General features: G+C 37.2%; 2 protein-coding genes across 2 annotated transcripts in view; one reads left to right on the top strand and one right to left on the bottom strand.

Annotated features, from left to right (window-relative positions):
- Positions 1-502: 502 nt before the first annotated feature.
- LOC145268657 (actin-histidine N-methyltransferase-like) lies at positions 503-20,980 on the bottom strand. The gene is made up of 2 exons (XM_080124142.1): positions 20,009-20,980; positions 503-1,899 (listed from the first exon to the last, which is right to left on the bottom strand). The coding sequence occupies exons 1-2, from the start codon at positions 20,743-20,745 to the stop codon at positions 1,164-1,166; spliced, it is 1,473 nt and encodes a 490-aa protein (XP_079980268.1). The 5' UTR covers positions 20,746-20,980; the 3' UTR covers positions 503-1,163.
- A 422-nt stretch (positions 20,981-21,402) lies between these two features.
- LOC145268656 (protein GPR107-like) overlaps positions 21,403-27,571 on the top strand; it is a 93,534-nt gene continuing 87,365 nt past the window's right edge. Inside the window, exon 1 of the mRNA XM_080124141.1 lies at positions 21,403-21,559. Coding sequence (XP_079980267.1) covers positions 21,449-21,559 — 111 coding nt within the window. The 5' untranslated portion in view covers positions 21,403-21,448. The remainder of the gene's footprint in view (positions 21,560-27,571) is intronic.

The following is a 27,571-nucleotide window of genomic DNA, read 5'->3' as shown; positions in this document are numbered from 1 at the left end:
GTTTCTCCTTTTGAAACGGGTTCATAATTTGCAATTATCAATCTTTATCCTTATATATATATATATATATATATATATATATATACTGGGTTCAAATCTCCCGATCAGCAGTAATTATCACTACCTACACTGATAATTGCACAAGCATAAAAATGGTTAATATTTATTTAACACACACACACATATATATATATATATATATATATTTAGTAGAAATGGTAATTAATAAAAACCTGAAGAAAGTGCTCAATACTGTTGTAGAGCAAATATGCGTTTTATTTTTTATTACCGTATCTTTCTGTTAAGTTATATTTTTGTTTCAGCTACCCGGCCGTTTTTTGGCCTCAGTCTGAGGAAGCTACAGACCCCTAAAAAAGGGCCGGGTAGCTGAAACAAAAATGTAACTTCACAGAAAAATACAGTAATAAAAAATAAAACACACACACACACATATATTATATATATATATATATATATATATATATATATATGAGGAAATAGGTTTATTCAATTATATTTCACCTTTTATTTATACCAATCCTTTAATTTATGTAAATCAATGCGACTAAAAAGCATATAATAAATAATTGAGAAAAGTCTATTTTCCAAATTTCAGGATGTTGACCATCTTACCGTTTATTTCCTCAAATACGTTGGCATGCACAGTTTATGACATCACAAAATCATTCATTTAATTATTATGTCAATAAATGAATTTATTTCACCCTTAACTCTTCATAAAAAAAAAAGAAAAAAAAAGAGCACTTTAAAAGAAAATTAAGGCGTATGGGTAGGATTTCAAAATCCGAAAATTGGGAGAGAAGTTGCAATTATCTTTTTTTCATTTCCTTCTAATGAATTGATAAGTGCTTTTTCTTTTGATGAGTTAAGGGCAAAATAAATTCATTGATTGATTATAATAATTAAACAAATGATTTTGCGCAACGAAACAGGTGCTATCAAGAACTGTGCATGTCAACTTAAAGGAATAAACGGTAAGATGGTTAACATCTTGAAATTTGGAATATAGTCTTTTGTCATTTATTTGTGTGTGTGTATGTGTGTATATATGGAAGAAAGTGAAGGAAAAAAGTTACAGATAAAAATGAAACTTCACACGCACAAATCATTTTCCTTCTAATTGTTTCCATTCAAGCTAAAATTTAACTCAAAGATAATTTTTTGCTCATCGCGTACATGAGGGTGTTATCCAAAATTTTCTTTTCGCCAAGCACCAACTGTAAGGACATGTAGTTCCGATCATTAGACTCAGGGAGCTCAATCTGCACCAGATCCGCATGCAGAGATGTCGGGTAGAAACGCAACAACAACTCGACCCGAGCACAGAGAAAATTCCACACTTTCAACTCGTTCTCGGCAGAAACAAGATCATCCTCATTTCGTAAACTCAACGACAAGTGCTCTGAATCTCCCGCTTCCAGGAGCTCTTTTAGTTTTGGTTCATCCATGCAGGTGACACGAAGATAGGCTAAGAGGTCAGAGGTAACTGGTTGTGGACCGGGACGGAGTTGAAATGGGATAACGGGAATCAGCGCAAGGGCCAACACTTTGGTCTTAAGGGAAAACAAGGGGTCACTCCTGCTGACACCAAGTTTGAGGTCGTAACAGTCGAACAGGTTGTCGGGGTAAACGAAACCATTGTGGAGAAGAAGTTGCGAATTTGGACGGGAGCCGTAGAAAATAAAGATCTGCTCGTCCTGTTTGAAGTCGTCCATTGCATAGCATTCGCTGCAATTCTTGGCCACGTCAAAGTCCGTAGAGAGCTTCCCATTGCGATGGTTGCACATGTCCCAAAGGGGGATAAGAGCATACAACATTTGCTTGCCGTCAGGAGATGGAACTTGGTTCAGTCGGGTTGTTACAGACGAGACAGCCCATCTATTAAAAACACAAAAGAAAAACATACAATTTCAGATGATTTACATAAAAAAACTAAAAACATCTTGAATCATTTCAAAGAAGTCATACATACAAGACAAAAAAGAAAGACAAGCGACCATAAAAAGAAACTATCCTACAAAAAAATGAACAAAAAACTATACTACAAAAAAAAAAAAAAAAAAAAAAAAAAAATATGCTACAAAAAAAAGAACAAAAAACTATGTTACAAAAAAAAAAAAAAGAAAAACTATACTACAAAAAAAAGAACAAAAAACTATACTACAAAAAAAGAACAAAAAACTATACTACAAAAAAAGAACAAAAAACTATACTACAAAAAAAGAACAAAAAACTATACTACAAAAAAAGAACAAAAAACTATACTACAAAAAAGAACAAAAAACTATAGTCCAAAAAAAGAACAAAAAACTATAGTCCAAAAAAAGAACAAAAAACTATACTACAAAAAAAAAAGAACAAAAAACTATACTACAAAAAAAGAACAAAAAACTATGCTACTAAAAAAAAGAAATAAAAACTATGATACTAAAAAAAAGAAATAAAAACTATGATACTAAAAAAAAGAACAAAAAACTATGCTACTAAAAAAAGAACAAAAAATTATACTACAAAAGAAAACAGAAAACTATACTACAAAAAAAAGAAAACTATACTACAAAAAAAAGAAAACTATACTACAAAAAAAAGAAAACTATACTACAAAAAAAAAGAAAACTACGAGAGAACGAAAAACTATACTACAAAAAAAACTATACAAAAAGAATAAAAACTATACTACAAAAAAAAAGAAAAACTATACTACAAAAAAACAAAAAACTATACTACAAAAAAACAAAAAAACTATACTACAAAAAAACAAAAACTATACTACAAAAAAACAAAAAACTATACTACAAAAAAAACAAAAAAATATACAAAAAAAACAAAAAACTATACTACAAAAAAAAAAAAAAACTATACTACAAAAAAAAAAACAAAAAACTATACTACAAAAAAAAAAACAAAAAACTATACTACAAAAAAAAAACAAAAAACTATACTACAAAAAAAAAAAACAAAAAACTATACTACAAAAAAAAAAAAAAACTATACTACAAAAAAAAACAAAAAAACTATACTACAAAAAAAAAAAAAAAACTATACTACAAAAGAAGAACAAAAAACTATACTACAAAAAAAGAACAAAAAACTATACTACAAAAAAAGAACAAAAACTATACTACAAAAAAAGAAAAAACTATACTACAAAAAAAGAAAAAACTATACTACAAAAAAAGAAAAAACTATACTACAAAAAAAAAAAGAAAAAACTATACTACAAAAAAGAACAAAAAACTATACTACAAAAAAGAACAAAAAACTATACTACAAAAAAAAAGAACAAAAAACTATACTACAAAAAAAAAGAACAAAAAACTATACTACAAAAAAAGAACAAAAAACTATACTACAAAAAAAACAAAAAAAACTATACTACAAAAAAAGAACAAACTATACTACAAAAAAAAGAACAAAAACTATACTACTAAAAAAAGAACAAAAAATTATACTACAAAAGAAAACAAAACTATACTACAAAAAAAAGAAAACTATACTACAAAAAAAGAACAAAAAACTATACTACAAAAAAACTATACAAAAAGAACAAAAAACTATACTACAAAAAAAAAGAAAAACTATACTACAAAAAAAAAGAATAAAAAACTATACTAAAAAAAAAAGAATAAAAAACTATACTACAAAAAAAAAAGAACAAAAAACTATACTACAAAAAAAGAACAAAAAACTATACTACAAAAAAACAAAAAAAAAACTATGCTACAAAAAAAAAGAACAAAAAACTATGCTACTAATAAAGAACAAAATACTATACTACAAAAAAAAGAACAAAAAACTATACTACAAAAAAAAAAGAACAAAAAACTATACTACAAAAAAAAAAGAACAAAAAACTATACTACAAAAAAAAAAGAACAAAAAACTATACTACAAAAAAAGAACAAAAAACTATACTACAAAAAAAAAGAACAAAAAACTATACTACAAAAAAAGAACAAAAAACTATACTACAAAAAAAGAACAAAAAACTATACTACAAAAAAAGAACAAAAAACTATACTACAAAAAAAGAACAAAAAAACAAAAAAGTATTACAAAAAAAACAAACTATAATATAAATGCAGGACATAAAACATGGTATAATACCATGTAACAAATCTATATATATATATATATATATAAACCAAAATGTTTGTTTGTGTGTGTGTGCGTTTTCATGTATGTCCTAGAAAGGCTTTTTTATCGGTCGGCTCACAACTTCTTAAAACCTTTTATATCACGTCTAAATCATAATATCTACCAGCTAACAACGGGGGGGGGGGTCGCCTGTCTATTTAATTTGCTGAAACTACTACAAAAAACAAAACCTATATTAAAAAAAAAAAAAAAAATGCAAGACTATTATCTTCATCTTTTTTAGATTTTGCTTCAAAATTTGGCCAACTATTCCTCTGGCCTTTGTCACGTGCTGAGGATGCAGTTAGGAGATTCAGAGTTACCACCTGACGAAGGCCAGAAGAATAGTTGGCCGAAATGTCATGAAACAATATCTAAAAAGATGAGGATAATAGTCCGCAATAAGTAAATTAATAAAACATGGTATAATACCATATAAAAATATAATATAAAATGTATTGTGTGTGTGTGTATATATATATATGATGATGAACGACGAGTGTCCTGCACCGTATAACTGGACCTCCACTGCCTTGTGTGCCAAGGTGTTTTTAACCAAAGGCTAAGGGTGAGGTAACCCTGACAAAAACCTCCAGAGGAGCTTAAGCCCTGTAAGCTATGGCATACATGTCCCACCGGCGCGTGGAATATGCTCTGGTGCCCAGCGACCTAAGTTCCAGTCATGGATCAAATGGCATGGTGGGTGGAGAGGGCTCTGTAAGCCGTAGTAAAGGCAACCTCCCTAAAAGAAGGAAAACTCTGATATAAAACCTGCGATGACTGCTGCATCCAATGATGTTGACTTGCTCTTCTTTTTGGATCAATGTGGCAGTTGTTTAGAGAGTGGGATTGTCTCGGTGCAATGTCTTTCCCCACTATAACAATCCTCATGCACAGGCATTGCTCGATATAAATTAGATACACTTTTTACCATCTCGTGTATCTTTATAGCAAAAAAGGCTGGATGTAGTCTAAAACGGAAAAACATTCAATGAAGTTGAAAAATATGATTATAAACGTAAATGGCAATAAGGGAACTAGAATTTCCAGGGCATGGCCCGGCAGGTGTTTCAGAGTTCCACAGCCTGGACCCGGTCGTCATCATGCTACTGCGAGGAAATATATGGCAATGACCATCGGCTGTTGGAATGTGCGGACGCTGCTTGACTTGCCGTCAACAATAACGCGTCCAGAGTGTAGATCTGCTCTTGTATCTAAGGAACTTCAACGTTATGACATGGACATAGTTGCTCTGTCTGAGACCAGGCTGGCTGATGAGGGACAGTTTTCTGAGTTGGCTGGGGCCTACTCCATTTTCTGGAGTGGTAGAGCAGATGGATGTAAGAGGGAATCAGGCGTGGCTTTTGCTATAAAGGCATCAATTCTTTCTAGCCTGGAAGAACTTCTCTGTAGTGTGAGTGACCAGATCGTGACTATGAGGTTACCTCTGGTAAATGGTCGTTATACAACTTTTTTGAGTGTCTATGCACCCACTATGGACGCAACAGAAGATGAAAAGGTTGCTTTCTACCTTGCTTTGTGCAGTGTAGTTAGATGCATTCCCTCTGCTGATAAGATCTTCATTCTTGGAGATTTTAATGCTAGGGTGGGAAGAGATTTTGAAACCTGGGACGTGCTGGGTAAACACGGAGTGGGCAAGTGTAATAGCAATGGTCTGATGTTGTTGCAGTTTTGTTCAGAGATGGGTTTTAAAATTGGTAACACCGTGTTCCAGTAAAAGGACAAATACAAGATGCATCCTGGTTCCAAAAAAATGGCACTTGATAGACTGTGTGTTAGTCAGAAAATGTGAGATGAAGGATATCTGCAGTGTTCGTGTCATGCGAGGTGCAGAGTGCTGGACCGACCACCGGTTGGTCCGTGCAAAGATTAAGTGTGTTGTGAAACCCAAGATGAGGGGAGCTAGTGTGGCTATCCCAAAGTGACTTAATGTTGCCCGTCTAAAGGACAATATTGTGAGGGAGAAACTAGTTAAAGAGATGGAAGAGATTGATTGTGAAAATACTTGACCTGCTTTTAAGGAATCTGTCTATGAGGTATGTGAGAGTATTAGGTTATTGTGAGCGTAAACATCAGGATTGGTTCAATGAGAATGATACTGAAATTCAGGCTCTGCTTGATTCAAAGGCCAGGGCATTGCACGCTTATCTCGGGGGTGGTTTGACGGATGGTGAGCAAGATCGATTGAGGGACAAGTTTAAGGCAATCAAGCACGAGGTGCAGAGGAGGTTGCGTAACATGCAGGATGAATGGTGGAGGCAGAAAGCTGAGGAAATACAGCTCGCCTCGGATTCGAACAACACCAAAGTCTTATACAGCCTACTGCGCATGGTTTACAGACCATCCAGATCGCCTATCACTCCTCTGCGCTCGAAAGATGGTGGGGATCTTCTTCGGGACCCTACCGACATTCTTCATAGATAGAGGGAGCATTTCGATGCCCTCCTCAACAGACCTTCTTACGTTGATCAGGAGTTCATTAGGTCGATTCCTAGCAATCCGGTCAAGGATATCTTGGCAGAGGTTCCTTCTCTCCAGGAGGTTGAAACAGCTGTCCATAAGCTGAACAATGGAAAATCTCCTGACATGAATGGTTTGCATGCGGAGATCTTTAAATGTTCTGGCCCCAAGATGATGCAACACTTAGCAGAATTGTTGCAGACTGCTTGGCGAGATGAGTGCATTCTGCAGGATTGGCGGGATGCATTGATGGTAGTGCTATACAAGGGGAAGGGTAGCAGAGATGAATGTGGAAACTATCGGGGCATCTCTTTGCTGTCAGTAGTCGGTAAGGTGCTCTGTAGGATAATGCTAGACAGAATGCTGGAGCATATTGCTGAAGATGTTTTGCCTGAGTCGCAGTGTGGTTTCAGAAGATGTCGAGGGACAGTGGATATGATTTTTACAGCCAGGCAACTACAGGAGAAATGTATAGAACAGCAAAAGGGACTGTATCAGGTGTTCATCGATTTAACTAAGGCCTTTGATACAGTCAATAGGGATGCTTTGTGAGAGATTTTGAAAAGGCTTGACTGTCGTAACCATATTAAAACTATTCCAGGATGATATGAAGGCTGTGATCAACGTTGGGGGAAAGCTGGCTGATCCTATCTCAGTAGAAAATGGTGTTAAGCAGGGAGACATTCCAGCACACACACTCTTTGCGTTGTATTTCACCAGGGTCTTTTGGATGGCATTGGGGGGGGGGCTCTGATGGTGTCTATATTCGTTACCGAACTACTGGGGGGTTGTTCAACATTAGGCGCTTCAATGCAAATAAATGGTTCCCATTCTGTGTCTAGAAGTAAGCCATGTTTAGTTTCAGAACAGTTTCCAATGGTTCGTTGTTCTACAAGTCCTGAGAGGTGACTGGTTTGCAGTAGACAGAACAGTTTCCGATGGTTCGTTGTTCTACACAAGTCCTGAGAGGTGACTGGTTTGCAGTAGATAGAACAGTTTCCAATGGTTCGTTGTTCTACAAGTCCTGAGAGGTGACTGGTTTGCAGTAGACAACAGTTTCCAATGGTTCGTTGTTCTACAAGTCCTGAGAGGTGACTGGTTTGCAGTAGACAGAACAGTTTCCGAAGGTTTGTTGTTCTAAACAAGTCCTGGGAGGTGACTGGTTCGCAGTAGACAGTTCTCGAGTTGGAATCCACAGAGCAAAAGATTCTTCCCGTGTTGACACGAAGAGAACATATGCAAAATTGCTACAGAAAGGTTTAATATTTATGGAGCAATTCTGGTTTCTGATTGGTTGGTAGCAGAATGGGAATTAATTTGATTCGTCAGTTCCTAGCAGCATCATACCCCATTATACTCTGGTAGGATGGGATGTGTCTCCTAGCGGCTTCGGCTGCAGGGAGATAGGGTAGAAGTACTCGTCAAGGATCCGTTAATTGACTCTCAGCCCAACAGGTGAGGGGCCTGTCAGACTGAGGTACACTGCCTCCCAGGCTTTGCCACTGGGTTTTCCGGTGGAGTAAGTTCATCACTTACTGTCTGAGGTGCCCCAACCGGGGAATGCCAACAGGGTTACTCAGGCAATTTTTCCAATTGCAGAAGTGCCCCTCCTTTAGGGGAGCCTGCTTAGTTCCCCACTGGTTAAATTTAATGCATCAAAAACTAAGTTTCTCTCCTTTCATCATAATCAGCCTCAATTGAAATGAATGGCTCTCGTCAAAGACCAGTAAGACTAGGATCCTTGATTCGATTTTCAAAATGTATTCAGGGTTTGGATATCTATCTTTACAAAACAAAACACCCAGTCCTGCTGGGAAAGCGTCATCACCTGACGAAACTGAGTTGTTGCTATTTGGGCACAAACTTGACCGTGATGTGAAGTTGAGGCCGATGGAATTTTGTTTTTCTCAAAGAAAACAGTCTGTCAAGGCTGTAATTCAACTTTGCCCTGTATGCAAAAGGATAAATTCTTTACATTTTGAAGCACAAACAGGCAGCAGTTGACTGCGCAAAGAGTTAATTCTGTCCATCCCAGTTGGGGTAGATTTTACTAGCAATACACATGAAAAAATTGAAATAGCTTAAAATATTTCAATATTGGTATACATAGAAAGAGCTTGATGAGCTAAGAAAGAATCTTTTTAACTTTTTAAAAATCTGATTAAAATTAAGGAAGTTGTGACTATTTTTGTGCCTCACACGTTTGGATATTTTTCCCTCTTTAAGACCATATGCGTTTCGTCACATTTTTTACACTACTTTTTCAATAAAAATGTCATATCTTTGTTAAAACACAAGACTAAGAAATGAAATTTACCATATAAGTGTATTTTTGTACAAGGAATCAGAATATGCAACTGAAAATATCCCAAAGTTCATGGTTTCCAAATAATCTGCAGTAAATGTGCATAAATATGCAGCAATTCCTTAAAAATGCCATGTATCCATAAACAGAAAAGAAGTTGGAGAACTCAAAGTTGAATTGTAATGTGCTTTATGAACAAAAAACTTAAATCTAAACATAAGACCATTTAAAAATGAATAGATTGCAATATTTCTTTGGTATTATTGTAGATCAACACCTTCTGTTTAACCCCACCCGACCCCTTCTGACCACCCCTCCAAAATTTGATTCTAACTTTTTAAGTAATTATGTATGAAATGCCATGAAAAACTTTAATGAAAGATAAACAAATTATTTTAGAATTGAATGTAAAATAATTCGGTTTTTTTCGTCCGTGTGTATTACTAATTTTACCGATCATTATGAGGTAAAGGTTAATGGAAAAGAAGCCAAACTGTACATTTTCTTGTTTACTTGTAAGAGCCTCCGAACAGTACGTTGGGGATTACTGCCCAATATGAATACTCTTCTGTTTACTGGCATTTGTCAGGTTCACAAATTTGTTGTACCTACAGACTAGCGGGACCTACGAAAATTCTACAGTGGACTCTTTCATATTTTTTATTTATTTTTTTAAATTTTTTTTTTTTTTTTTCATAGGCATAACCACTTATCAAGGCCCAGAGACCACTCGAGGAGAAGGGTTAAGAGTGTACAGTAGTCAATTGGACAATACAGTAATCGTTAGTAATGGAAATTCGGTAAATTTGTTAACAAGTGGAACGGCTCATCAAGAACTTGTTTACGTTGAACTTGAAGACAACCATATTTATTTTTTACTTATCAAGACCCGGAGGCCACTTGAGGATAAGGGTTAATGTGTATACATTAGTCAATGTGACTATAGCGTAGTATTCATATGGAAATTTTGTAAATTGGATTACTTAGGGGGACGGTTCATCAAGAATTTGTTTACTTTGGACTTGAAGACAATCAAATTGTTGTCAGCTGGAAAGCAGGAAAACGAAAGACAATTCCATTGGCGTGCAGTTCTAAGAAAGAAACTTTGTTCATGGAATCTACATTTAGGTTTAGGCATAGATAAAGAGTGGGGAAATTATTGATAGTGGTTTTGGTTAAACGAGCGTTTTTCGTGAAAGTTTGGCGAGGTGAGACCATAGATTGAAGCTCAGATGAGCACTTGCCATGAAAATAACGATAAAGCAGAGACAGTCTCTTTTGTGGGAAAGAGTTTACAGGGAAGAGAAAAGGACATCTCCCTCGCTAAGCTACAAAGTCTATTTTGAACTCTGTCAATGCAGGATAAGCTGCTTCTAGCAGCTCCTACCCAGATTTGGTAACAGTACTCCATCGTTGGCCATTTCGCCTGTCATGAGATGAACAAAACCCTGCCATCTAGACACCAGCTTAAAAGTCTCTCACCACCACCATGGGGCCCACTCGTCCATCTCACCCGGAACACATTTTTCTTTCTCTCCAACCATGTGCTGGTCTTTTTTCTTTTCATACAAGCCCGCACACACTTGCTAATTTGCATACGTACACAAAAGGCTACTGCTAATACCTTCGCTAGCCATCTATCCTTCGGCTGCTGATATTTTCACACGCGCTCATACACACTGTTACATGTGTGTTTTAATGAATTTTAAAGCGTTTATTCAGTTCAAAAAACAAGTAGTGCCAAGTTGGTAAGTTAAACCGACAAGACTGCCAAGAACATGCTGTCTTTGGAGTGTCAGTTATGATTCAAAACTTGAAAAATAAACAGAATACCGACAGAAATCCATCCAATAAGTGTCCCGTGACATTGGGTAAACTTCTATCAGTATTTTGTTTTGTTTTTATGTTTTAAGCGATTATTGAGACTTTCTAGTTGAATGTCTGATGTTGGCCATCTTGTCATTCTAACTTAATAACACGGCAATACTTGTATTTCAAAAATTTTTTTTTTTTTTTTTTTTTACATAGGCGTTACCACTTATCAAGGCCCAGAGGCCACTCGAAGATAAGAGTTAAAGAGTATACAGTAGTCAATGGAACAATATAGTAATCGTTTGGAAATTCGGTAAATTTGTAAACTAAATGGAACAGACCAGGATTTCTTCACGGAGCCCTGGGTCTCTGTGAGTGAGGCTGAGGGGCTCCGGAAGCCTTTTTTTTAAACAGGAATTTGAACAAATTAAATGGCTGCAGACATGTAATTGTTGATTTTTTTTTTTTTACTGGAAAAAGATAGGATACAAAACTACAGGTGTGAAGAGTTTCAGGACTTCAATATCCCATAGAAGCAAATTTGTCAACGTTTTAGTGGTTGCTCCGTTTAACTTTAACGTCAAGGAACCCGAAAATCATTAGTGTTAAAATTTGAAATTAATGTTTTTCACATTTATTTCAGAACTTATCTTAGTGCTCCGTGAAAAACCTTTGCCCTGCTGAGGGGGCTCCATGGGGTCCTGAAGTTTGGGAAACCCTGAAATAGACACTTTAAAATATGTTCAACCACAAAACTCATCCAAGAAAATAGAAAAGTAACTAATCTTGCCTTTGGTAACATTTATTTGTTATATATTCGAATCTTTCACCCCTTTTTTTTTTCGGTTGTTGGCAGACTTCAACACGCTCTCATAAAATGTGTTTTTCTGCTGTAAAATATGTTAAAAAAAAAAAAAAAATGGTTGAATAGCGATGCTTGAAAGATGCAGGCAGCAATCGGGGTTGCAAAAAAGAAATTCTCATTAAGCGACTCTCCTAACGGGGTCTGGTAATGTTACATATAGGAGTTTCATTGAGAGAGAGTCTTAGTGAGTGTGTTTGTCTTGAGAGAGAGAGAAGTTGTATAAGTTGATGTACGAGAGACTTAGAGATATTGTTCATGTTAGGAGAGATTCTTATATATTAAAAATGTTCATTCCTTAATTGTGTTTATGGAAGCAGAAGGGGAAGAAGCTCTTAGAGTGAAGTGATATTGTTCAGACAGTTCGGACATGATGATATTGAGACGTGTATGTAAAGACATAACACAAATATATAATACAATTCCACTTTACCTTTCTGTAAGAATCACAAGACAAGACGCGCTTTACAAAACACATAATGGTTTATTCTTCACGACCGGCCGTTCCATCACCAAGAATTCAAAGTCTCACATTTTTTCCTTGAAGTGACGTCTCGCTTCTAGATGTCTGAATCTCTCTGAGTTTTCTCACTGACTGTTTTCTAACTAAAGTTTTTCTCTATTCCTAGAACTTTCTATTTTCTGTGACGTCATACACATGTTAAAACATGTGCATTCTTTCACGTGTCCTGGACATACGTGTCCAAAACTTTTCCTATTTCTCAGTAACCTATTTTTCCAATATTTAAAAACATTATCTTATAAGCTGCATTCTTTCAATTTAAAATTTCATAACAAACTTGAGAGTTCACATTCTTTCCTTGAAATATTTATCTATATTCTAAACAAATGTTTGTTTTACATTTTTAAATTCTCACACGTAATCTATTTCTAAACTAGATTACGAGGTTCGAATTTCGCCTATGCCATTTCATTTTCATTTTAAATGAAATTCTCCATTTTTATACTTACATGAAAAGGGGACAGCCCTTATCATGTAACAGTAACAGAACTATCTAAAATTCCGGAGTGGAAGACTAACGGTCTGGTCTCTTTGATAACACAGTACAGACTGCAAGACATAGAGAGACCAACCCTGAATATATAGGTTGTAATCACCTCCCGCCCCTCCTACTCGATCCTGACTATAAATATCAGAAGTAGACAGACATTCAAGTTGGTTACAAATATCCCCCGAAGCTGAGCTTGCCAGATGTAAGTAACATTCATCCAACTCAGTTTTTTTTCCCAACAAGAAAAAGAAAAAAAATTCAAAAGGAAAAAAAAAATCATAAAACTGAAGCTCAGAAAAGAAATAAAATAATGTCCAATCCACTGTTTATAAGGTACATGGTATCCTCCTTGTCCCTTACAACATGCTATTGCTGATTACAATTTTAGGCAGGTAGCAGGCTTGGTCTTCCTCTACGTCGTTTTTGTGGTGTACACTCAGGACAGTACCATTTCTGTCTTCTTGGGGTGCCTCATCGATGCCAACACATTGAAAATGATACCATTCATCACATGAATCGCATCCAATCATGTCCTTATCTAATTGAGGAGCATTGCATATTGGACATAACCAGACAGGGTCTTCTGGAACGGAAGATAAACATGATGGCTCTGTCCCCATCAACAGCTGGCTCATTCACTGTGGGTTCGATAGAATCAGTGACCTCTGGTTCTGGAATATTATTAGGGGCCACAGAAAGCTCTAAAGGATACAGATGTTTCAATGAGTGGACTTCCACAAGACCATCTCCTCTCCTGACATGGGCAGATCTAACTACATTATCATTAACTCGTATAAGATCCACAATAGTTTCCAAAATCCAAAATGGTCTCGGTTTTAAGGGGCTCTTAACCAGAACCACATCATCCTTTTGAAGGCGATTCTCTGATCGCAATCGAGAGTGCCCCGGAGATTTCCGTCCCAGGTCCAAAAGGTATTTGTTGTACGACAACTTATGGAAATCCGCACACCATTGGTTCCTAGGCTCCATGATTCTGATCAGTCTCTCCCTGCTGGGTGGCACTGCCGTAGCAAGATCTCTCTGCCCCAATTGTAACAATAACCCAGGGCTCTTGTTGGGTTTCAAGAACATGTTGGGAGTGATAGCTGTAGCATTATTGTCTGCAGACACCTGGTATGTTAGAGGTCGATTGTTAACCGATCTCTGAATATCGGAGATCATGGGCACCAGTGTGAAATAATCCAATTTGCTCTTTTGCCAATGATCTTACATAGGCAGGTTTTTATGGTCTTGACGCAACGTTCCCAAGTTCCTCCATACAATGGTGAAAACAAGGGAATAGTATTAAGTCTCATGCCACACGAGCCAAATTTATCTTGATATTCGTTCATTAGAGAAATACGACCAAAAAGTTTTTCACTTCCAATAAAAGTTTTGGAGTTATCGCTATAGATAGCCATCGGAATCCCATATTGATTTGTGAAGCGAGCCAGAGCTTGAAAGAAGGACAGCACACTCATATCTGGAACCACCTCAATATGGACGGCTCTCACATTCTGGCAAGTGAAAACTAACAAATACATTTTTCTGTCAGAGATTCCCTCTTTCACCCAGACATGGCCAGTGAAGTCAATGCCTGTATGCTGGTAAGGCACTTCAAAATCAGCACGAGGAGCCGGTAGACTAGCCACGGCATTGGGAAGCACCGGTCCGGAATTGTATCGCTTGCATCTAGCACAAGATGCCAAAACCTTATTTACTGCTTGTCTACCTTGTGGAACCCAGTAGCCGTTCCGCCTCAATTCAGCCAAGGTTGCTCCGGTTCCCAAATGTGAACATTTCACATGACAGTCTACAACAATAAGTTTTGTAATTGGGTGATGTTTTCCAAGCAAAATGGGATTTTTTACCTCATACTCCAGATGTGAAGATCGGTCAAGTCTTCCCCTTGAGCGGATTAGTCCATCAGAATCTAGAAATAGATCCAAGGCACGAACTCGCATGGGTTCCTGGTTCCTCATAGGTTCCGTCAGATACTCAATCTCTGCAGGAAATTCCAGTCTCTGGAGTAATTTCAGCAAATAAACTGCGGCTTTGGAATTGTTGTCCCATTCACGCCCCAGTTTAATAGCTAAAAACTTGTAGACCAATAAGGTGACTCTCAGCAAACGAGAAAAGGTTGGATAGGTATGATAGAAGAGCATTCTTGGCCCATGACCAGTGAATAGTTCATCGAAGCAGGAGCCATCCGTCGGCAATGTTCATTTAAGCATGGTAACTCCTGTGCTGGTCACTGAAGGAGTCCTTCGCCTAGCCAAGAGAGACCAGTACACCAAAATTCAAAATTGGACAGAAACCGCATCGTTAATCCTCTCAGTATCATATCAGCTGGATTATGCGTCGTGGCCACATATTTAAAAATAGGCTTTAGTTCATATTGTGATTCCAACTCGCGATTCATCAGTAAAATATCCTTCAATCAGTTTTTAGCAAAAATGTTTTTGCTGGCCATAGATTGTGACAACAGCCAAGACAACACTACCTGGGCATCGGTGGCCACGTACAACCTAGCTAGAATAAACTGCTCATAATTATTCAGGATGGTTAGCAGGAATTTTAGTGCAAGATAAACTGCCATTAGCTCTAACACAGGCAGACTTTTTTCCTTCATTGGGGCAACCTTTACCTTAGCGAATAGCAAGTAAGATCGGCAGTCTTGCACCACGTATGCTGCAAATCCATAGGCTTCCTTAAATGCATCACAAAAGATGTACAGGTCACCAGGTTGTCCCGCAACAAGGGCCTGTCTATCAAAATGAAGATCACTTAACCTTGACAGGTCCTTATAAAGTTCTTTCCAACCACTCAAAATCTCAGGAGGAAGAGGATCATCTCAACCAAAATGATTCTTCCACATAATCCTAATAAGCACATGACTTTGGACTGTAACCGGGAGGCAGAGAGACAGTGGGTCGAATAGTTTAGAAGCTTCAGAAAGGATCCTTCTCTTCGTTGAGGCACCAGGATCACACTGAATAGGTGCCACATGCAGTTTTTCTGAAAGAGGATTGTATTGATACCCCAATACCCTCTCCCATTCCTTGTCGTGTACAGTTAGCGTACCATCACTTTTCATCCTATCTCGGAGGGCGTCAACATTTGTGTTACATGACTGGATAATAAATCCTCCCTCCCGCAGACGTTTCTTTGTAAGGGAATATAGTTCGACAAGTTTGTGCGGATCTGCTTCAGCTCTAACAAGGTTGTCCACATAAAATCGTGTTTCCATCTTCCGATAATCATCCAATCGACACTGAGCTGCATGAAATTTAAGAATACACCCCAATATGAATGGGCTGGCAGTGAACCCAAAAATCAACGTTGAGTATCTAAAACAGCGAAGATGATCTCCGTCCTTGATGAAGAAACAGAACCTGTTCTTGTCAGCTTCCAGGCTGAGATGTATCATTAAGAATGCCTTTCGAATGTCCGTCAACAGAATATAGTTATTAGCTCTGAAGCTCATCAACAAATTTAGCATGTCTCCTGTGAGGTCGATGCCAGAGTAAGCAGCTTCATTAAGGGACATTCTGTTACCAGTCTTCAAGCTACAATTGAAAACAGGACGGATCTTGGTCATAGCTGTAGGGTCATGCTTAACAACTGGCCGATGTGGTATCCATACATAATTCCGAAATCCGTAGACGGGTACAAAGATCTTCTCAATTATACCTCCTGCTCCTGTTGCCAGAACACTTCCAAGTAGTCCTGATATGTATTATTTTTTATCAGGTCCTTAGTCACCCGGTCCAAGATACGTAAAGAGACAGCATGATTAGTCGGGACTCTGGCTAACTTGTCAACATGCCAGGGAAGCTCCACATAGTATGTGCCATCTTTGAACTCTATGGCATTTTGAAAGCACCTTATCTGCTCTTGATCATAGTCAGAGAAGGTATTTTCATCATGTATTTCCAAAGATTCCAGGTTGAACATCTGTTCCAACCCCCTCTGTACTTCACTATCAGGGAAGAACTCGGCCAAGGGGTCTAGGTATGTGGGTTGGCTCTCAAGAACAAAACACAGGTGGGAGGAATGCACTTGTGGAGTCTGCATCATTACCGAGTTAAACGAGAGGTGTCTACCTCATAGGGAGTTTGATCCTCAGAGAAGAAGGATTCCACAGTTCCAAATGGAACAACACCTGCTGGTGTGGAGAAGGACCATCTCTTCAGACAAGGAACAAGTTGAAAGGCCGCAATTGATGTAGGAGGTCCAAACTGATAATACCTTTGGTTGGTATGAAGTCCAAGCCAGTTTCAAATTTCCCGGCCGGGGAACATTTAACATCCTGGAAGGCATCTAACAAGAGTTCCAAATTTGTTAGTCGGACAAATCGATCATCTCGGCTACGAAAACATGAGATGTCACTGGATTTCCACAACCCAAATTGATTTCCAGAGCCACTTCTTTGAAACTTCTATCACATTCGCCAAGCAGGGTGGATAACCTAATCTGGCAATCCATTCCAATTGTCTCTGTTGAGCCCAAGCCATGCAGTACATCAGCAGACGGATATGACCTCCCACTGCCTGTGTCCAGGAGGCAATTGATTGCAATAGACTTCCTTCCCCTGCTGAAAGGCACAAACAAAATGGGGGGCAAGCTTCGTGTGTCTATATGGAATGATAAGGTAGTCTTGGGTCTCCGTGCCACTCTCCGAGAAGAACTCCTTCCACTATCAAATGAAGTACTGGCAGAGGTGCCGACCTTGACCTGTAGTCGTTTAATTGCCTCCCCGGTGAGCTCCAATATGGAAGACAAGGATCGTATGCGGCTCCCCGTCAGCCCAATCATTTCCCCCTTTAGCTCCTTAGGAAACTTCAAAAACAGAATCTTGGTCATTAAACAAGCTCCACCTTAATTATTCACAGAAAAGTCACAGGAATAAGCGTTTCCAAGCTCCTCCAAGAGGGAAGCTGTCCTGGAAATAAACTCGCCAAAATCCGAGTAGGAGATTTCCTTCCTTGGTGTATAATCAAGTATGTCTTGGAATATTTGATCAATGATCTCATCGATATTTAAATATTCCTTTTTCAGTAAAGCAAGGGCACGTTGATAATTTGCATCTGTGCAGCTCAGATGGTTGATTAGCCTCAAGGCTCTGTCCGTAAGGGAGCATTTTAAGAAATTTAAACGCTCAGCGTCATTAGCCATACCAACCAGATAGTTTTCGAATCTTGACAAAAAATTCTGGAAACTCATATGATCGGTAGACATCTCAGAACCACCAAATGTGGGTCCAGTGATCTGTATCTGTGGAGGTTTAACTACAAAGGAAGCTGAACTTCTTCCTGATGTCGAAAGAGTTGTATCCATAAAAGAACTGGCAGTAGGTGCAGCGAAGGAATCATCCAATTCACCCAATTCTATATGGTATTCCAGGAGTTGTGATGCCCAACTAACTTCTGTTTCCAGTACATCCGTCTCTGGAATTTCAGCTAATTCTAGCTTAGTGACGCATACTTCCATTTCATGAATATACTCCAAAATATCCTTCCGGAAGGTGCGTGTGGGGTCACTCTATCTCCATGACACAGCTTCAACCGTTCCTCAACCTTTATCTTAAGTACAGTCATCCGCTGAAGGATCTGTTCCCTGGAAACTTCCATGCTGAATAACGAGTTGATCAATTATGTCACAGGTCAGCGAAAAAGAATAATTCTTAAAATTTTTTTTGCAATTTGTTAAAAAAAAAGGTTGAAGGGCGATGCTTAGAAGGTGCAGGCAGCAATCGGTGTTGCAAAAAAGAAATGCTCTTTAAGCGACCCGCCTAACGGTGGGTCTGGTAACAGAACTATCTAAAATTCCGGAGTAGAAGACTAACGGTCTGGTCTCTTTGATAACACAGTACAGACTGCAAGACATAGAAAGACCAACCCTGAATATATAGGTTGTAATCACCTCCCACCCCTCCTACTCAATCCTGACTATAAATATCAGAAGTAGATAGGCATTCAAGTTGGTTACAATATCCCCCCGAAGCTGAGCTTGCCAGTAACACTCATCCAACTCATTTTTTTTTTTTTCACAAATAAAAACTACTTGATGAAATTAAATGAAATTTTGGGTTTGTATTACTGTACACAGATTCGAAAAAGTTGTCAAAAAACAAATATATAACAAATAAATGTTATCAAAGGCAAGATAAGTTACTTTTCTGCCAAACTGGATATATTTTTTGTGTTTTTATTCAATGTAACATATTTATTCAGCTCGAAAAACATAGTGTTTACCGATGTATTCGAAAATTCAAGATGGCGTCTCACACTCTCTTTAACACCGTAAGTATGGAAAAAGGTGTTATAAATAAAAAATTATAAAAAATACTATTAAAAACCCGCCGAATATATGTCAACCTATGTCACGGTAACATATATTGAGCGAGTTTTTAACAGTATTTTATCTGGTTTTTTATTTATAACATCTTTTCCCACACTTACCGTGTTAAAGAGAGAATAAGATGCCATCTTGAATGTTCCAATACATCGGTAAACACTGTATGGTTTTCGAGCTGAATAAACATGTTACATTGAATAAAAACACGAAAAATATATCCAGTTGGGTAGAAAAGTAACTTATCTTGCCTTTGATAACATTTATTTGTTATATATTTGTTTTTTGACAACTTTTTCGAATCTATGTGTACAGTAATACAAACCCGGCTTTATAAACAAAGATGTGCGACTCTTAACGAAAACCGAAATGATAACGTTATTATTTAGAAACCCACTCTTAACATGGGGAGGGTGTTTTGTAACTATTCTGTATTTTTCCTTAATATAATTAACAAAAGATATTGAAAAACTTTAAATTTAGAAAATACTATATATTTTTTAAACAACGCGCGCGACACCGTCTCTGCATAAGTTATTTGTTAGGTATGTTTTACAATGGACAACAGAACGAAAACGTAGTAAAGAATCAAATATATAACAAATAAATATGGTACTAGTGCAGAGAGTGATCCGCTCGGACGTAAATAATAACGTTATTATTTTAAAATCCATTCTTAACATGGGGAGGGTGTTTTGTACCTATTTTATACTTCAACCTTACAATTGAATAAAAAAAAACATAAAACTTTAATTAAACTTGGAAATACGATTTAAAATATAGCGCGGATCGGATCACTCTCTGCACTCTGCACTAACACCAATAAATATTACCAAAGGCAAGATAAGTTTCTCTTCTACCTACCTGGATAAGTTTTGGATGTTTTAACTGACTTTAAATTGTTTGGTGGAGCGGCGCCGGAGCGCTTAAGTTGAAACAAAAACAAATATGGCGCCATGATGCTCTCTCTTTCTCTCTCACAATCGATAAATTGCACAAGCACCAGCAACTTCAACTTACCTATAACTGTCATAAGTGAACCCGTCTCTCAAAAGTGGGACCTTGCTGGCAAAATGGTTGTTCTGGAAGCGTTTATAAAAATAGGCATATTGTCTGGCAATACTCTGGAAATGGTTGAGGGCGTCTGTCAGAACGGGGGAGCCCTTCAACAACTTTAATTCTTCCAGAGAGAAATACAAAGTCGTGTTATAAGTCGAGGGCAAGCTTTTGATGTATGGCTGCCAGAAAGAATTCGGGTTTTTCGATTCGTTCAACAAATACATCACTAAGACGACATTCGGCATCGCTCGCAGAATTTGGTCCTCTTCTATTAAAGGACCCATCTGCGAATTTCGGGCAGACTCGACGCTCATTATGATTTTCCGGGGGATAGATAAAAGCAAGTCGTCTTTCTTGATGTCGGCCGTGGCCTTTAGACCGTACCCGTAGCCGGGGAATTCCTCTATGGCAATCAGCGAATGGTCAACTCCGTTATCTTTAAGCCATTTTAAAAAGGGTGGCCATTCTTCGGCTCTGTCATGGTCTTCGGTGCTGGACAAGTTCTTCTGACAGTCTCGGATATTTTCTACCAGATTATAAATTTCGAGAAAGTCGTCCCATTCTCTGGCACCAGAGCTGATCGGCTCGATGCATTTTTCTAATAACTGATTGCAGAGTTCCAAGATTTCCTTCTTGGTAGGCCGATCAAGAGAAGGGGGTTTTGTAGTTTGGCCGGACTTTTTATTTGATTTACCCATTTTCTTTTTTGGAAAAAAAAAAAAAAAAAGTTTGTGCGTGTGTAGTTATAAAAACTTAAGTTTTGTTAATAGTTTCGGCGTAGGATTTTCTTTTTGTTAAGAAATATATGACAACTTTTCTTTTTTTAGTCCAGGTTCGTAGTTCTTTTTGGTGTTTTTTAACCTGTAAGCATTAGCTTTCGTTTGATGCGTATAGTTGTGATTGTAGGGGGAAAAAAAACAAAAAAACAAGAGTCCGTGCGTGGTGAGTCGTGAGTGCCTTTCAAAAGTTAACTTCTGTTGGGAGTGTCGCTATATAAAATGTTAAATATTATAAACAATAATTAATAAATAAATAAATATATAACTATTTGCTTTGTTGTCAGTAGTTCTTTCTGGTCTTATCTACACCTCTTCCAACTTTTTATATATATTTTTTTTTCTGCGTATATTTAAGAATAAACCCCTAAGTAGTAGAGGTAGTTGATGAGCTAACTGTAGTTGAGATCCTATTTAATACAGAGTTATCTGCCCTTTTAAAGGCATAGAGAAGAGGAAGAAGAAGAAAAAAGAAGGGGGATGAGGAGGAAAAAAAAGAAATGAAAGAAACAAAAAAAAAAATCCAAGTTTTTTAAGACGAGCGCTGATTGGTCAGTTTAAAGAAAGAACCGACCAATCAGAAAAAGGCTTATTTATTTTCTTAGTAGCAGACGTCATTAGCAACATGTCGGCATCGGGCAAGATGACAGGAGTTCCTAAACGTCTACTCGCCTTATTTTGCCTTTCTCTCGCCATTTTCTGCGTGGACGGACGGATCCACCGCTTAAAACTTGAGGTACGATCTCTTCAAACCCTCAACAGTTTAATCTTTCCTTTATATTTTGAGTATTTTCTTTGTTATTTGTGTCTTTCGACCAGTTTAAGTGACACTGTCCTTCATTTTTTTTTTCATAAAAAATGCGTGCGTGTAAAATGGGGGTTCAGTTTTCAATTGATTTGAAGTAATAAATTGGACCCCCATTATATGTCCGGGCAGGATTACGCGTATTTATTAAATTTGCTTGTTTGGTCATAAAACGTCAAATTTTGTTTTTGTAGTTAAAAAAATAAATTTATTAAATGCTCTTTTTTGTAACTGTTTTAAACGTCCATTTTTTAAATTAAAAAAAAAGGAATCTTATTTGAAAATTTTTATTTAAAAATAAATAATGGTGGTCAATTTTGATGTTCATTTTTTTTTTTTATTTAAAAAATTTTTTATTGACAAACGCAAAAATTAATTCGATTTATTTTCTCTAAAAGAAAAAAAAATGACGTTTATTTATCTTAAAACAAACAATTATCTCTAAAAATCGGTTCTTTATATGTGGACTTCTAAATAATCCTGAAATTAATAACAAAACATTGAAACAATTTCAGTTTTTTAAAAAGATTTTACGTGTTATAAATTTGCATGTTTTTTACTCGTTTTTTTTTATCGACGCTCATATTCTGAAAAACGTTTAAATTACAGGATTAAAAAAAAATAAATTAATAATTAATAAACTGCTTATGCACTTATGTTACCGTGATTATATTATATTATTTATATATATATATATATATATATATATATAATTTTTTTTTTTTTTTTTTTACGACCTGCCCCAGCGTAGTATAAACACCCCCAACCACCCTCATGTTAAAAACAGCTTTCGGAATACCCCCCCCTCCTCCCCATATTAAATACGGCGTTCGGGGGAGGGTTATTACGAAAGCCATTCTTAACATGGGAAGGTTGGTGTTTATAATACGCTCGGGTACGTCATAAAAATTCACCATATTTTTTTTTTTTTAAATAGGTGCTTATTTTGGTATTATTATACAAACACCGTGACAGCGTTAGGGTTAGGGGTAGGGTTAATTCGCTGTCACGGTGTTTGTATAGTTTTACCCTTATTTTTTGGTATCGCGCTATTTTTAAATAGTTTTTTCAGGTTAAATTCAAGTTTCATAATATCTTTTTTTTTTTTTTTTTTTTTTTTTTTTTCATTAAATTGTACGGTGGAAGCCAAGAATAGTTGCAAAACACCACTCTTCCGCATGTTAAGAATGGCTTTCGAAATAACGTTATTTGAACGCGGTACCAAAAATACGAAAGTACATAAAAAAACAGTATTCTCAAGTTAAATTCAAGTTTTACGATCTTTTTTTTTTTTTTTTATATATATATATTAAATTGTTGAGTGAAAGTACAGAATAGTTACAAAACAGTAAACGCCCTCCCTATGTTAAGAATGGCTTTAGTAACGTTATTTCAGCACGGTAACATAAATGAATAAATACGAGTGATTTGTTAATCATGTAGTTCCACGACCCATCTAATTTTATAGAAAGCGTACAGACAATAGCTCAAAAATTATATAATTAAAAAAAAAAAAAAAGAGGGGGGGGGCCACTTGTGCAGTTTACGGACCATGCTATTCCAAGAATGGGATTTTCAAATTAAATCGGTTATCTTTACCATTACTTCTTTTTTTTTTTTTTTTTTTTTTACTTTGGAAACCACTTATCCAGGCATAAAGGCCACTCGAGGATAAGGGTTAATGAATGTAAGGTGGTAGGGGTTTGTATTAGAAACTCACACAATATATGTCACTATAATACATACATATATTGGTTTCTAACAGTATTTTGTATAATTGGTACTAGTGCAGAAAGTGATCCGGACGTAAATAACGTTATTATTTAAAAAGCCATTCTTAACATGAGGAGGGTGTTTTGTACCTATTCTATACTTCAACCTTACAATTGAATAAAAAAAAAAACATATCATAAAACTTTAATTAAACTTGGAAATACGATTTTAAAAACATAGTGCGGACACTCTCTGCACTAGCACCGTATAATTTTTTAGTTTTAACTCATTTTTTCCAAACTTCATTAATTCAACAGCTAGTTCGCCACCATTTTCCCTGTTCAAATATATCAATAAACACTGCATGATTTTCGAACCGAAACTCCCAAACTTACCATGTTCAACAACGAGTATGCCACCATTTTGCTTTTTAAAATATATCGATAAACATTGTATGATTTTCGAACCGATTAAACGTTTTAAAGTGAGCAAAACCACTAAAAACTTTTCCAGGTAGGTAGAAGAGTAACTTATCTTGCCTTTGGTAACATTTTTTTTATATTATTTTTTAATTTTTTATTTATTTATTTATTTTTTTTTTACCACTTTTTCGCACATTTGTGGATTGTGATATAAACCCGATGGTAGTGTAGATTGGGTAAAATTCGATTATTTATGTGGACAGCTCAACAAGAACTTGTTTACATTGGATTTGAATGTTACCTTGTTGTATTAAACCAGGAAGCAGACCAATGAAACTGTGTTCCACAGGCAGACAGATCTGAGAAAGAAATTTTGTTTATGGAATCTGTGTTTAGATTTAGCCACAGATAGTGGGAGAAATCGTATATAGCCGAGTTTTTTTTTTTTTTTTTTGTGAAAGTTTGGTAAGGGGGGGGGCATAGATTAGAGCTCAGTAGATGATTTGAAAATCACCCCTTCTCGGGTACATGGTATCATAAAACAACCTAAACGCTTCAAAAGCATGTGGACTGATCTCATCCCGGCTGTGCTATTAAAAAAAATGCTCCGTTGAGGTTGTTCCAGTTCTCTCCAAACTTTACAACAAATGCCTTAACGAATCTTGTTTTCCTGACTGCTGGAAAACCGCTTCTGTGGTACCAATTTTCAAGAATTCTGGCGAAAGAACTGACCCATTAAATTATCGCCCCATTAGTCTTCTCCCGATTTTTCCCAAAATATTTGAGTCCATAATTAACCAAGTTCTAGTCCATCACTTTACAGCTGCTAAACTCCTGACCGACAAACGATATGGATTTAGGCAAGCCCGGTCTACAGGAGATATCCTAACTGTAATCTCTGAACGTATATACCATTCACTGGACAAAACAGGGGAGGGTAGAGCGGTAGTCCTCAGTATATCTAAGGCTTTTGACAGAGTATGGCACGATGGTCTTCTAAGCAAAATTAGATCATTATGGTATCACTAGAAGAATACATAATGTAATTAAATCCTTCTTAAGAGAAAAATTCAGGTTGTCCTCGATGGTTGTACATCTAAACAATATGATATAAATGCGGGAGTACTTCAGGGGTCTATCCTTGGACCTTTATTATTCCTGATATTCATAAATGACCTCCCTGACAAAATTGTTTCGGAGATGAGTATATTTGCTGATGACACCACTCTCTATAACATGCACCAGGGGAAAACAAATGAACACACATCTAAGGAAATGGCAGAAACACTAAATGAAGATCTCCAATCTGTAGTGGAATGGAGACAAAAATGGATGGTCACATTCAATGCTGCCAAGATTAAGCTTGTTACCTTCAATAACTACAAGAAACCTTCTCTACCACCAATAGCAATGGCCAAGGACACATTACCTGAAAGTACTTCCTTTAAACTCTTCGGCCTAACGTTTACAGGGAACATGAACTAGAATAGATATATTGAGAGCATTGCCAAAGCTGCTGCGAAGAAGGTTGGCTCCCTCTACCGTGCTAGAAAACTACTTACGCCTAAAAGTATCCTATACCTCTATAAGGCCACCATTCGCCCATGGAGTACTGTTGTCACATTTGGGCTGGTGCATCTGCTGCTTGTCTCTCACTCCTGGACAGGGTTCAAAAGAATTGCCAACCTGATAAGTCCTGAACTGTCATCTAGGCTTTAGCCTCTGTCTCATCAACGAAATCTTGCATCCCTCTGCCTGTTCTACAAGTAATTTAATGGCGAATGCTTTGACAAACTACAAGCACTTGTACCCCTTTGACGTCAATACCCCCGACTACGACAAACCCGACAAGCAGCTAAGTCCCACCCCTTCACAGTAGAGATCCCTAGGTGTAAGAAAGCCTTCTACTCCAATAGTTTCTTCAGAACTGCTAGACTTTGGAACTCCCTTCCAGGATTCTTCTTTCCCAACTGTACTGATATGCAAAAGTTCAAGTGTAATGTGAACAAACATCTTGCTACTCATCTCCCTTCATAATATCCTTGCAACCTATGTCTCTGATAGTAGCTCCATACTTCAACATGGTACTGTGCCTTGTTTGGGGTGAAAATTGAATTTAAAATAAAACGCTTGTTATGAAAGTAACGATAGAACATAGACAGGTGCACAATGTCTCTTCACTTCCGGTTGCCCCTCCCCATGTTAAGAATGGCTTTTCTGAATAATGTTATTTAGAAAAGTAACTTAACGTGTGTGTGTGTGGGGGGGGGTCCTTCACCTATTCTCTACTTTCACCTAACAATTTCATAAACAAAACGCACCGTTAAAAAGCTCCGATGTCAAACCTGTGCCACTGACTTCATACATCTTGGCACCAAATGGGGGAGGAAGGCCTCAATTCTGGTCGATAACCTCCCTAGATCTGGTGACAAAATCAAATCACTGGTTTGCAAACCTAAATTGCTTAAGGAGTAGGTAGGCTCTGCCTACCAGCCAGTTTCCATACTCCTTCTTTGCCTATTAGCAAGGAGCAGAGGTGCGATAAAAGGGACTCCTTAGAGATGCTCAGTGCTTGGCCTTGTTTCCTGACTAGGGCAATGGATGCCACATTCCCTTCCCCTTGACTGGACATCTTAAGGGTGCTTGTTTAGCAAGTGTATTAGCATGATTGGATTTGGCCAATTTTGTCCGACAGGTTTGAGGGTACCGGTTTAACAGTTTGTCTGCCTGTTGTATTCTGACTGACAGTACAGGAGTCCTAACTCTTTGGTAGTGCTTAAAGCGACTGCTCTATCATCAGTTGTATAATATCGAGATGATTGTAGTGCCATGTCGCCCATAGAAAGGGACCCTGCACTCATGTCCGGTGCGCATTCCCAAGAATACATTCCTGAGGATGAGGAGTCGGCTGGTGGTCTACTTGAGTGGTATGTTGTTAGCAATGTACATCCACTTTGCCTAGCACTCCTCACCCTAAACTTAAATTATAAGAATGACAGTTCAATCCAAAATAACGATTAAACCAGACATACTCGAACAGTGTTTCGTCTCCTCCCTTGAGGCTCGCATTTACATATAACTTAGACGAGGTAGAATCATTTCTCCTAGCAAACTCCTCGGATATCTTAACGCTAAGTGAAACTAACTTGCACTCTGTTATCATCCCCTCTAACCACTTTAACATGTCTGGTTATCTTCGACTTTGTCGTAAGGTCTCTGACAGACACATGCATGGACTCGGAATCTATATTCATAACACCCTCCCATAAATCTAAACTAGAATCTGAAAACCAGGCCTTCATGTGCTTTAGACTAGTTTCACAACATAGCATAAGTTACTTTCTTTTTTCTTTTTTTTTTTTTGTCGCTCTCCCTCAATCCAGAACTCTACTCTAATCAATTATGTCTCTGACAGCAAAGATGTAGCACTCTCCTTAGATGCTAGCGCCCAAATACATGTATTTGGTGACTTTAATGTCCATCACAGTTATTGGCTTATTTTCTTTAACCACACTGACACAACCGATAGCATCACACATAACTTTTCTATATCCCATTCCTTGATACAGACACTAACGTTCCTGACCCGTCTCCCAGATCGTCAGGACCAGCAAGCCTCACTTCTGGACCTATTTCTGACCACAGCTCCTGAGGATTGTGTAACAAATGGCCATAGCCCTCTCGGGAATGCTGATCATGCTGTGATGATGATAGGCATCATCTTAAACTCTCGGCCTGAAGTTAAAAAGTCACTGCTCAAAACGACAAGGTACTACTACAATAAGGCTGCCTTGAATGCCATCAGAGA

The sequence above is a fragment of the Euprymna scolopes genome, chromosome 44, assembly GCF_053919585.1.
Source record: "Euprymna scolopes isolate OS-2025 chromosome 44, ASM5391958v1, whole genome shotgun sequence".
Lineage (NCBI taxonomy): Eukaryota > Metazoa > Mollusca > Cephalopoda > Sepiida > Sepiolidae > Euprymna > Euprymna scolopes.
This window is presented reverse-complemented; position numbering and strand designations above follow the sequence as displayed.